Source organism: Palaemon carinicauda, chromosome 7 (genome assembly GCF_036898095.1).
Source record: "Palaemon carinicauda isolate YSFRI2023 chromosome 7, ASM3689809v2, whole genome shotgun sequence".
NCBI lineage: Eukaryota > Metazoa > Arthropoda > Malacostraca > Decapoda > Palaemonidae > Palaemon > Palaemon carinicauda.
The window spans coordinates 174,842,538-174,856,404 of record NC_090731.1 but is presented as its reverse complement, the minus strand read 5'-3'; the positions used below and the strand labels follow the sequence as shown (position 1 = coordinate 174,856,404).

General features: G+C 31.6%; 1 protein-coding gene across 1 annotated transcript; it reads right to left on the bottom strand.

The window, feature by feature from the left end:
- Positions 1–4,277: 4,277 nt before the first annotated feature.
- LOC137644190 (protein Tob1-like) lies at positions 4,278–7,180 on the bottom strand. The gene has a single exon (XM_068377191.1). The coding sequence runs from the start codon at positions 6,832–6,834 to the stop codon at positions 5,959–5,961; it is 876 nt and encodes a 291-aa protein (XP_068233292.1). The 5' UTR covers positions 6,835–7,180; the 3' UTR covers positions 4,278–5,958.
- Positions 7,181–13,867: the final 6,687 nt, after the last annotated feature.

Sequence of the window (13,867 nt, the reverse complement as noted above, 5' to 3'; positions counted from 1 at the left end):
CTAGTTATGTCTCTGGCGCAAGAGTGACTGAAGTACAGCAAATAAGTAGAAAGTATCTGAGAGAGAGAGAGAGAGAGAGAGAGAGAGAGAGAGAGAGAGAGAGAGAGAGAGAGAGAGAGAGAGAGAGATTGTGATTGTATTTCTTCGCAGCGTTGCCATATTGGATAGAATTTTCGTCTTCTCGATTATGATTCGTTACGAGTTACTTATTTTACTGAATTCCTGAAATCGTACTGAAACTAATAACCTACATGATGACCTGTTACAGTGAAGGGAGAACTATTAAAACGCAAACAGATGTATTTATAAGAAGGGATGGTTAGGAAATGGCTGGCACACTTTCAAAATGGCCGACTCTTGCCAACACACCGTTCAACGAATATAAGATCGCACTACCAGCTGCCTACGAATATGTGAAAACTTTATCGTCGGTGGTATTTTACCTATTCCAAAATCAGTTTCTTTTCTTTGAAATCTAGTTTTTTTTTTTCTTTTGTTCGAAATCTAGGTTTTTTTTTTTCATTTCAAAATCAGTTTTTTTTTTTTTTTTTTTTTTTGGAAATCTAGGCTTTTTTTTTTTACTTAAAAATTAGTTTCTTTTCTTCGAAATCTATGTTGTTATTTATTTCAAAATTACTTTTTTTTTCTTCAAAAGCTATTTCTTTTAGTTTAATATCAGTTTCTTTTATTCAAAATCTAGTTTTTCGTTTTACTTCAAAATAAGTTAATTTTTTTTCAAAATCTATATTTTTATTTCAAACTAAGATTTTATTTACTTCAAAATCATGTTTCTTGGCTTCGATTATTTTTTAATATGTAGACGCGGTATCTATTTTTTTTCTTTAGTAAACTTTTAGATATATTGAACATTTCTACACTTATTCGACTAATGCAACAACACAAAACCAGATGGTTTCTTGCCTTTAGTTCAAGAAATTCGAAGTTTATAGGGATTTTTATGTATATCAATAATGTTACCATCTTATGTATTTTTCACTTTAGTTCAGTGTCTCTTGTTACTACTTTAAGTAGCGAGTGAAAAATTTTCGACCACCGTCTTTTTGAACTTCACCATCACTAGTTTTCAACACAATAATTCTACGCTAGTCAATACATAATGCAATCTTAATTTCGTATTTTAGTTCAGATTTCACTCCATATTAAGTTATAATCGCACTATAGCCATGAAATGTTATCGTTTGCAATCTTTATTATTATCGTGATCGTGTTATAAGGGAATTTGTGCAGTACATGGGTTTTATAGTGGTTACTTCGATACCTAAAAGTCTAAACATATTTCAGGTGATCGGGGACGGATATACTGTATATACGAAAAGCCATTTTTGTTCTACCTGTAAAATATCTTTCATTTTACGAGAATTCAATTCGTATCAGTTTTACATATGTTTAATTCTACTTCATTTCAGATTGAATAATTATACATCATGGAGCTTAGCTTTTTCATCTATTTGCATATGTTTAATTCTACTTCATTTCAGATTGAATAATTGTACATCATTGAATTTAGCTTTTCCATCTATTTGCATGTGTTTAATTCTACTTCATTTCAGATTGAATAATGATACATTATTGAGCTTAGGTTTTCCATCTATTTGCATGTTTAATTCTAATTCATTTCAGATTGAATAATTATACATTATTAAATTTAGCTTTTCCATCTATTTGCATGTTTAATTCTACTTCATTTCAGATTGAATAATTATACATCATTGAGCATAGCTTTTCCATCTATTTGCATGTTTAGTTCTACTTCATTTCATATTGAATAATTATACATCATTGAGTTTAGCTTTTCCATCTAATTGCATGTTTAATTCTACTTCATTTCAGATTGAATAATTATACATTATTGAGCTTAGGTTTTCCATATGTTTAACTCTACCTCATTTCAGATTGAATAATTATACATCATGGAGCTTAGCTTTTCCATCTAATTGCATGTTTAATTCTACTTCATTTCAGATTGAATAATTATACATCATTGAGTTTAGCTTTTCCTTCATTTTGCAAACTTCAGAAAACTCTACCATACTCCTTCAGCATTTTCCGTTCGGTAGAACCTCATTTTATTAAAATTCTCATTTACCTCCTTTTTATTTTATTGTACTTAGCCCCTTTTCTACGTACCTTTTTTTATTTTTTAACCTTTTTTTATTTTTATTACCTTTGTATATATTTCCTAACACCAAAGTTATATTAGTTTGATCCTTTTATCATTAAACTTCGGTAGACATTAGATCACCAGATATTTTATTTTACCAAATTAAAAATTTGAATTCAAATTTATGTTTTACCTCATCAACATTGACTTTTTATTATTATTATTTTCATGTACTTTGAGACTGCACTTTATCAAAATATAATCTTGGCCATATAAGTAATAGTATTTTTAATATTTTTTTTTTCATTTACTCTCAGGCTTGAATAACTTAATCATTTATTTGAGTGTTAAAAAAATCAAAGGTAATATGATAAAATCTGTTTTGTTGATAAAGTTTTCATTAAATAGTTTACCATTTTATTAGACACTTAATACTGATGAACATTGATTACTCTTTACCACATATAAATAAATATACCAGTAGACTCTACACTTCATATGAGGTTCTTCAAAACTTGAGTTATACTTCGGGAGCATATTTTTTTTTTATACCATTTTATATTTTAAATACCAATTTCCATTCTTTCAGATTCTTGATTTATTTTACCAATACCAACTATTTCTTCATTTTCCAGTCAATCAAATCAGTTTCTATATCTGCCGAACCTTTCTTTAAATGTACCTTGAATAGCTTTCAGTTTAGTTTTAAATACTTTTTTTTTATGAACCAATCATCTCTACCCCATTTTGATTAAGAACAGCTGTTCTGGAATTATACTTGAACCTTCTTTAGTACTATTTTTTTTTTAATTTAGAAAATTCATAATTTTGATTATTACCAATTTTTTTTTCAAGTATGTATTGTTATTAAAACCAATATTTTTTCAAGTATTGTTATTAAAACCAATATTTTTTTCAAAGTATATAGTTATTATAACTAATATTTTTTTCAAAGTATATAGTTATCAAAACCAATATTCTTTTCAAGTATATATATAGTTATTAAAAGCAATATTTTTTTCAAGTATATATTGTTATTAAGACCAATATTCTTTTCAAGTATATATATAGTTATTAAAACCAATATTTTTTCAAGTATATATTGTTATTAAAACCAATATTTTTCAAGTATATATTGCTATTAGAACCAATATTTTTTCAAGTATATTTTGCTATTAGAACCAATATTTTTTCAAGTATATATTGCTATTAAAACCAATATTTTCTTTCAAGTATTAAAGTCTCCAAGGGCCAGCCTTAATATCTTCTCCAACTTCAATAATTTTGATTGTACTCTTAATAATTTACCTTTAAGATAATTGCTTGTTTTTTTATATATTATATATCTATATAGAAGCAAGCTTTACTTTAGATATTTTTGTATATATTCATATATTTTTTTTCTTTTCATTCAATAATAAATCAAAATAATGCAACAGTGTTTTTAGCCTATTGGCCAGATAAATGATTTGGTTGAGGAAAATTTGGAATAAAAAAAATGGGTTTTTCATGTTAAGTTCTCTGTATTTCCATTTCATAAAATTTATCTTTCAAATAAATGATATATATCACATCATTCGTTTCAACTCACCTGATGAAAAAATATCAATTTCAGTGACTAGCAAACGTAAATAAAAACTAACACAGCTTTGAAGTGATATTTTTATGTTACTCTAAAAAGTCCAAGCTGAGCTCCGTTAATTAGAACACTGCACATCAGATTAGGACTCTTTTTTTTGATAACACAACACTTAATATTTTTTTTTTATCTTTTTTTGGCATATGTTTTTACAAATAACCACTTGGTTTTTACTAAGAGAAAAGCAAGAACTTCAATCTTAGTTCGTCACTTCACATATAATATATATCTATTTTTTTTTTTGTATTTTTTTTATATTCATGTTTATAAAGAAATATAGGCTTCCTATTTTATCACTGGGTGAGCCTGAGATAATTTAACATGATTAGAATGAGAGCTCTTAGCAATTATTACTCTTATGATTATGAAAGATAAAAAGTAGTGCCTTTATGTTATCGCTCTTTTTTAGCAGTCTTCTTTTTTTATTTTCTGGCCTAGTACCCAACTTCACCACTGGCCCCCGAAGCGACCTCTACTACAATCAGCAGACAGAGAGTGGCGAAGAGAAACCAGGAGTTCAATGCTTTGGACATTTTATTTATACTGTACAAAACGATTTTCTAGTAAAATTAGACGTTTTGTGGAACAAAATAGGCTTTTTACAGGCATATATTACAAGATAAGCATGCACCAACAAGGAAAAAAAATGTACACAATATCACTACCCATGAATTGCTTCAAGCAAAAAAAATTGTCGCTAAAGCTAAACACAGATGTTGAACTGAGCTAGATTTTTCATAAAATGAAAAGAAAAATACTGCGACCGAATTAATCACAGACACTTTTTAAAAATTGACTTTGTACCATCTGAATATAAGTTTTGTTTCAGTCTTTAGGTGAAACTGGGATGTTGATGAGTGGAGGAGGAGTGTGTGCTATATTGATTGAGCCAGGGTTATAACAACAATCATAATAATAATAATAATAGGTAGTCGTGGCTGTACTATCACAAATAAATCTTCACACCACCACCGCGACCACTTCTACTACTACTACTATCATTCAACGACGATCCTTCTTTTTTTCCTCTTGCATGGAAAACTGTTGTGTTTTTATTTTGGAAATGAAAGCAGCAGCAGTTAACATCAGCATTCGTTTAAATAAAAAAAAGGGATGATCGTGTTCTTGGGCCCTTCGTCGAAAATAAAAAAGATCAAAAGATGGATGGATGGAAGAGTTTTGTGGGACACTTCCAAAATATGATGTCAGTCATCTCTCTCTTCTTCTTTGTTTCTTCTTCAACCAGATGGCTCTTCCATGACAATGATGTTAGTTTAAAAAAGTACAATATTTTTTTGACTTTTTTAAAAAAATCTTGGGGCGCCTCTCGAAAGAGGGCAAACCGGACAACACACTCTCAGCTCTCGGCACTAACCCCCAGGAGCTTTTTGGCCATGGTCGCTAAGGTACAGAAGCCCTGAACCGTGCCACGAGACTTGGAATAAACGGAACCGATACGATTCCTGGTCCCAAATGGACGGTTCGCGCCGGGCATTTTTTGAACCACAGCTAATTGCTACAGGGTTAGGAAGAGGAAGAGGAGGAGGTTGTAGTTTTACGGGTTATTATTATAAGTACGGAAGAGACATGCACGCACACATCACCATCAGAGCAGCACACGTGATCTTATTCATTTTAATTAATCATCAAGTAATTAACTATAAATATTATTTTTCTCATCCAGTGGTTTTCCTCCATTATTATTATTTTATTCCTACCATGATGATAAAAAATTGTCTTCCGGTATCTTTTTACGTTGACCACAGCGTCTCTTATCCATTGATAAGACCATAACACTCATACCACAACACCTAATAGGTATATTATATATAGCTCATTATTTACATAAATATTAATATTATAATTATAAATGTTTACAAATAATCTTAATATAATTTGACCGTTGTGATAAAGGGCGAAGTGGTTTCCTTCTATAATTCTCGCTCTCAACAGACGCTGAATACTACTAAAAACCACCGAGATTGACACATTTTCATTATTTTCATGGCAGATTTTTCTGTTTCCAGAAATGTGTAAATATAATATTATATATATATATATGGGGTTGTTATAGGTGGGGATGTCACCGCGATGATAATAATAATGATGTCTTCTTAATAATGATCACCTGTTGGTCCCTGATTGTACTGTCAACTGTTGGCGTAGGTGAGATCACGAAAGTTGCGTCCGCTGGGGCTCAGCTCGACACGAAAAGCCTGTCCATTTGCAGGGGCCTCGCCACTTCGAGCCCTCTCTGGAGAGATTCCTTACACTTGAGTTCTCTCTCTTTGTTCATGAAGAGCATACTCAACTGCTGCATGGCCGTGACTTGCTGCTGGTGGTGGCTTTGTTGCGTTGTCACAGGAGACATTGGGCGCGGCAGTTGGAGGGGGCTGGAGACCACCACTGATTTGGACGGCGAGAAATGGTGATGGTGTTGCTGGAATTGATGGTGGTGGTGATGCTGCTGCTGTTGTTGTTGATGGTGATGATGATGGACTTGCTGCTGCTGCTGCTGGGGTGGAGGAGTAAGTTGATGATGCTGGGGAAGGGCGGGAGGGGGAGAAGCAGCTTGCTGGGACACGGGACTTGAAGGAACTTGCTGCTGCTGCTGCTGTTGCACGGACTTCTCAGGGGTTTTAAGAGTGGCAACAACTTCCGTAGGGGCCGGGGCAGGCAAAGCATCTTCGCCCTTCTTCGTCGTCTTCTCGATCACTTCGTACAGGATGCAGATGGAACCGTTCTCCCCGATTCGGTAGGACACTTCCCTAGGGTCGATCCACATCGTGAGTTCCGTAGGGAAGAGAGACCGAAGGAAGGAGACTGCCAGGCCCATCATGAAGCCCGCCCTGGCGATTAGAGGATCCATCTTGCCGTTGATTCTGATGCAGCGGTATCCGGATCCCTTGAAAGGCTTGTCCGGGAACCAGTGGTCAGTGTAATGACGCTGAAGGATATCGGCGACATTGGCTTTGAACCTTTCCAACTGTTCCTCTGACAAACTCGACGCGGTTGTGTTTAAGCGCACCAAATCAACGAGGAATTGGGCCGCCGAAGAAATCTCTATTCTCATATTCGCGTAGCCACTTGGTTATCAATTTTTGACGGAATGCAGAACACGTACGTTACTTTGAACTACGGGGCGATTACTTGTCGAATCCTTATTTCTTTTCTTTTCTATCAACAAATCGGGACTAGGAAATCTGGCACTTTACACAGCCGAAATGAGGATGTCGCTTTATATATTCTTTGGTTTTAGATTTTACACTGACTATTAGGATGGTAAACCTTCCAATTTCATCACAGTCTATGTCTGTCCTTGGACGGGGGGGGAAAAATTACTTGTGGCTCACGCCACGCGACACATCCTCTTATTGTTGCGTCTCGCCTCTGACTGAAGCGCCACAGACTCTGCCTGGAGATGGCTTTCACCGGTGACGTCACCCCAGCTCTATAGCGTCGACCAATCACAGGCGTCCCAACTTCGTTTCCCGTCACGTGACCAAGTTCTGGCAGCCATTTTCTCAACAAAGAGCCAGAGGTCTGCACTAAACATGGGGAGCCCCGAGCCAGTTTCTAACAAAGAACAAGAATTCATTTCTCGATAGAGATTCGCTAGTAATGCTTTGGAATTTATTCCGTTAGGATATTCTATATTATTCCAATCTCTGGGAAAAGAATTCAAATGAATGGTGAAAAGTTTTGACTTCGCAGGTTCTAATTCACTTTATCAGTGTTAGCAAGTTTCACCAGCAGCAGCAGTTTAGAAAGCTTGTTGTTGCAGAAGCCTGTTCTCTGAAGTCAGCGATAGAACTTGTCGCCTCTTTTAAAATGTTCTCTTCCACGAAAAAATTTTCCTGTTTGTAAAATAAATCTGTCACAAGAGATAGTTATGATGCAATCTATCACAAACACACTACCATGTATATATATATATATATATATATATATATATATATATATATATATATATATATATATATATATATATATATATATACATATATGTGTGTGTATGTATGATAAATATATATATATATATATATATATATATATATATATATATATATATATATATATATATATATATATATATAAAATTCTGAGAGAGAGAGAGAGAGAGAGAGAGAGAGAGAGAGAGAGAGAGAGAGAGAGAGAGAGAGAGAGAGAGAGAGAGAATTCCAGTTTCTAAGCCCGTAAACTGACATAAATGAAGTGTTCAATACGGAAATAAAATGAGCCATATTGGTGGGAATTTAAAATCGCGAGGGATGAAAGATTTTCTGTGAATTATTCCAACATTTTTTTTTTCGCAGAATTATATTCACGAACAACTATATTCACATATGGCATTTTTTATGATGAACATTTAAGTTTTTTAATTCATATTTTGTCACTATATAGTGAATGTTGTTGTTTAAATGTTGTCAGAGACCTTATTGTATTTGGGGGTAATTTTGTTTAAATGTCAAATACAGTATTTTATTTTGAGTGAATGTTGTTTAAATGTTGTCATATGCATTATTGTATTTAGGGTGGGTGTTGTGTTTAAATGTTTTCAAATTCAGTATTGTATTTGGAGTGAATGTTGAAATTTTGTCGTCAAATACAGTATTGTATTTAAGGTGAATGTTTAAATGTTGTCAGATGCATTATTGTATTTGGGGGTGAATGTTGTTGTTTAAATGTTGTCAAATACAGACAGTATTGTACTTGGAGTGAATGTATAAATTTTGCTGTCAAATACAGTATTGTATTTCTGATTGCCATTTAGTTTTCGTTTTTATCACTTTTACATTATTCATTCACCAGATTAACAAGTACGCTTAAATCAAAATTGTGATTATATCATAGTTGATAAAGACCCTAAGTATTTCATTTCTGGTTTACCCAAATCCATTTTATCGAGTATGGCGGATTAATAGGCTTATGAAGTCGACGTTAGTTTTCTCGCTTTTTGGGATTAACTCAGTGTTGGGAAATCTGACAGATTTTCACCTAAGTTCTCGGACCGTTTTTACTTTTGTGTTTGTTTGTCGATATAAAAACTTACACGAGTATATTTTGAATAATGTTGTACTAAATAGTTATGATGATTATTATTAATTAATATTATAATTGTATTATCGTTTTCAGGTAATAGCAGTATGTAAATATGTAGGAGAATATATATATATATATATATATATATATATATATATATATATATATATATATATATATATATATATATATATATATACGTGTGTGTGTTTGAAATTAAGTTAACTGCTAATTTTGAACTTAACATTTCTACACGTTCAAAATGTTAGTCACAAGAGTTCCTTTATACCGAATTAACTTAGTTTTATGATTAATTTACAAATTTTATATATATATATATATATATATATATATATATATATATATATATATATATATATATATATATAACGTGTACATATTTGAAGTGTTTATTTTCAACCACTTGGAAGATTTTGAAGTGAATAAATGTAACCGCATATGTCCATTAAATCATTTGCCCTTACAAGAAGTCATTTCCAATGGTAGCCATAAGTAGTCTTTTGGCTTCATAGATTATAATATGCATATCAATCTATCTATCTATATATATATATATATATATATATATATATATATATATATATATATATATATATATATATATATATAATATGTGTAATAGTCTTGTTGATGCGGGATCGCGTATACTGTCGCTGACAGAAACGCGAATCGAAAAAGTTCTTTGTTTTTGTTTGGTAGGGTCCCCCTATCTCGGGGTGTCGCTGACTAGCTGATCCCAGCGATGTGAGAGCGTCGCTTCCAACGAAACTCCTGCCATAAACCCAGCGCTCTCTCGGCTAAGCGAGATGAAATATCGTATTCAAAGAGGCGCATATTTTTCGATTTATTGAATTCTAAGGTTAATTTTTAAGTTATATGGAAGTTTTTGAGTTTGATATTTATATCAGGGACTTATTTTATGTTGGATTTATTTAGTTTTATGGAAATTACAGTGTGTAATAGTGGTTGCCGTATTTGAAATTATCGTACATCGTACGAGTCTCCTCTTACCTTATATGGCGGTTCTCTAAACGGCGTACGTACTCATATTCTTTTTTAATATTCATGAATATTATAGCTTTATTAGGAGGATAATAATGAATATCATTTGAATATCATTTTTATCATAATGCTATTTTTTATAGTGTTCCTTCAATGGCCATTTGGAAAGGATAAATGAAAGTCAAAGAAACAAGTCGAGAAATTGGGTTTGCGTCTCGTGCGAATTTCGCCCGTATGTACATAGGACGGAAGGTTCAGTTTACCTTTGACGGGTTCCGTTTGACCTCAATGACTTGTGTTTGTAGTTTCATAGGCAAAATCTAAGTTGGTATACTTCTTAGTAAACTTCTTGACTACAGACAAGTAAGTAAAAGATTGAAATGATTTAAAGTATTCTTTGAAGAGTGGAAATTTTAAGTTTTGGTTTTATATACTTAAACGTATTTGATTATTTCTTGTATATGTATAAAACGTATTTGATTATTTCTCGTATATGTATAAAACGTATTTGATTATTTCTCGTATATGTATAAAATTTATTAGATTATTTCTCGTATATGTACAAAACGTATTTGATTATTTCTCGTATATGTATAAAACGTATTTGATTATTTCTCGTATATGTATAAAACGTATTTGATTATTTCTCGTATATGTATAAAACGTATTTGATTATTTCTCGTATATGTATAAAACGTATTTGATTATTTTTCATATAAGCGAATGTAATTTTTATTTATAGCAGTTTTTATCGCGAATTAATTTCGGCCCAATGGTAAGAGTTATAATAATAATAATAATAATAATAATAATAATAATAATAATAATAATAATTATTATTATTATTATTATTATTATTATTATTATTATTATTATTTTCATCATCATCATTATTATAAGCTAAGATATAATTGATTGGTAAAGCAAGATACTATAATTCCAATGGCTCCAACAGGGAAAAATAGCCCAGTGAGGAAAATAAACAAGATAAAAAACAAACTAAAAGAGAAGCAATAAACAATTTAAATAAAATTTACTAAGAACAATAACAGTCTTCTTGATCTCAATATGGCAACACACGTTTTGACGTGTATGTACACCATTGCAGTATAAAGCCGCTTTCATATAGCAATAGAGAATAATGTTATAGTCAACACACATATACACAATATTGTATCCAGAGATTTAACTGAAAGCCACAATTCACCTGTATAAAGTACTTGCATATGCTGATGGTAAATGTTGGTTTAACTCGTGCAATTAATTGTTTATTTATTATTATAACACACACGCATATATATATATATATATATATATATATATATATATATATATATATATATATATATAGAAGGGGCTAGCGTTCGATCCTAAGTATGAGGTAGAAATTTATTTCTATTTGAACACGATGTTGTGCTGATATTCATCCATATATATATATATATATATATATATATATATATATATATATATATATATATATATATATATATATATGTATAAATAATATATATATATATATATATATATATATATATATATATATATATATATATATAGTTAAATTCATCATATTAGTTGATGTCATATGTCAAAACTGGTGGATTATATATTTTTATTGAAGCCACCAAGCATTTAATACACAGCTGACGATGATTTTATATTATATATATATATATATATATATATATATATATATATATATATATATATATACTGTATATGAATGTGTGTATGTATGTATAGTATTACACTGTTATTTACCAGTTACTATGATGATGTGATACTAAATGTATACATGTACAAAATGAATACACGCTAACTTGCTTACAGTAAGAGGCAGTAATTTTAATTGAAATAGATGGATAATTTGCGTATGTTTTCGTTATTGAATATAGGTGTCCCCCTTAAGCATTGAATATTTCCTCACGACTTTTTCTTTTCCTTTTTTTAATAGCATTCGTAATGATCCTTATGCTATGTATCAATAAGGTCTAGAATCGCAAGAGGCGGGCTTGTATACTTGGGCCGTATACGGACCTTGGGGTGCAGAGAAGAGACGTGACTGACGTCACTTCGTCCGATTTCGTCCGGGTGGGTTTTATTTTCTAGATGTTTATTCTACCTAGATGAAATTTGGGTCTGTTTTTATCTTTCATAATAAAGTTACATTGAAATAAAGTGTTATTTTCTTTGTAGGTAAGTTATTTCATTCAAACAGATGATATAGGTTGAAGTGATTATAATAGTCAAGCCAAATGCTAGAAAACGTTCGGACACGATGGCTTAGCAACAGCCAAGCGTTGAATCAAAGGCAGCGTTGCCACATGGCTAGAAGTGGCGTTTGCGCTTGGCGTCCGTCTCTCTCTCTGCCAAAATATCGACCGTAGGCATCGTTGTGCAAACTCAATAAGTTCGGAAAAAAATGGCATCATTGTCCTTGTTCGTCGAATGAGCCGAAGAAGTATCGATTGACACACCAGAGAAGTGGAGATCTGACATAATGTCTATTGCAACCATCACAGCGTATCACTATCGAATGCCAGAGCTCTCCAACCTGTTTATTTGGTTGTATTTGTTAGAATAGGGCGTTTTCTCATCTCTCTGAGATTTCTCTTGATTTATTTATGCCAATGTATTTGCAAATGTTATTACGGCGTTTTTCATCGCAGGGGAAGAGATGGGTTCAAATTTGAATTTAAGAATGTAACGTAAGAACACACATAACCCTCGGGCGGTGTAGCACCAAGACCTGGTTCCTCTCTCTCTCTCTCTCTCTCTCTCTCTCTCTCTCTCTCTCTCTCTCTCTCTCTCTCTCTCAAATCCAACTTTGAAAGCAATGTTACCTTTCCCATCCTTATTTATTACGGTTTGTTTACGTCTGCAGGGCTGCGTAAATAGTTTCGCATTAATATTTTTTTTTTCGTATCGATTCGAAAATCCCTCATATGGGTATGTGTCGTTGTTAGGCCGCTATGCAAATGAAAAAATTCGTTTTTGGACTTCTCTTCTCATTATATCTATCTCACAAGTCTCGTTAGTCTGTCGTCACGTGTTAGCTGGCGTGAAATTACCTTAGAGTTTACTCGTAGCTTGTTCAGTTTATTGGCGTGAGGTTGTTATACAGAATGCAGTTCTTTACTTTGACTAAAAATTTTATTTTATAATCAATGTTAAAAATCTTTAATGAAATTTTTATTATTTTGACATTGATATTTTTTTCGTGTCTTCAAATATCACACTTTGATAGCTTAGCAGAACTTCAATTCGGAGCATAGATAGCGTAGCAGCGTTAAAGTAATACTGTATTTACATTTTCATAATAAATTTATTATTTTCGTGTAAGGCTGATCTAAGCATTAAAAGATTATTTGACAATCGACCAAAATTTCTCAAATTAAATATTGTTTGGCTTTATATTCCTCTATAGTTTAGAGCCTTATATTACTCTATAGTGTAGAGCTTTACATTACTCTATAGTTTAGAGCCTTATATTACTCTATAGTTTAGGTCATCTGGTTTTTATTTTTAGACTTGCCTATTATGCATATTGGAGAAAATTATACAGTATTTACAACAGTAACATCGAAGAAATATGGTTTTCAATTTTATTCATTGCTGTTGTCACTATATCCAAATATTGTATGTAACTTGGTATAGATATATTGTTTTGGATAGTGTTTTTAGATTAATGGTTGGAAGCGTCTAGAATGCTTATTTTCACAATACATTTCGAGTATGTCAACAAGAAGCGAAGAAACCATATACACTACAAAGTTCTACTAGATGTCAGTGCAAGTACATGAATGCTTTCAAGAGAAATAACGTAAACATTTTACCCCTTAACTAAGGGCCTTTTACAAATGCAATTTTTTTTACCACATAACTGAGGGCCTTTTATAATTTTTTTTTTACTACTGAACTGAAGGCCTTTACAAATAAATTTTTTTAACCCATAAACTGAGGGCCTTTACAAATATATATATATATATATATATATATATATATATATATATATATATATATATATACATATATAT

Coding starts and splice junctions, on each gene's coding strand:
- LOC137644190 (XM_068377191.1), bottom strand. CDS start 6,834: ATGAGAATAGAGATTTCTTCGGCGGCCCAATTCCTCGTTGATTTGGTG.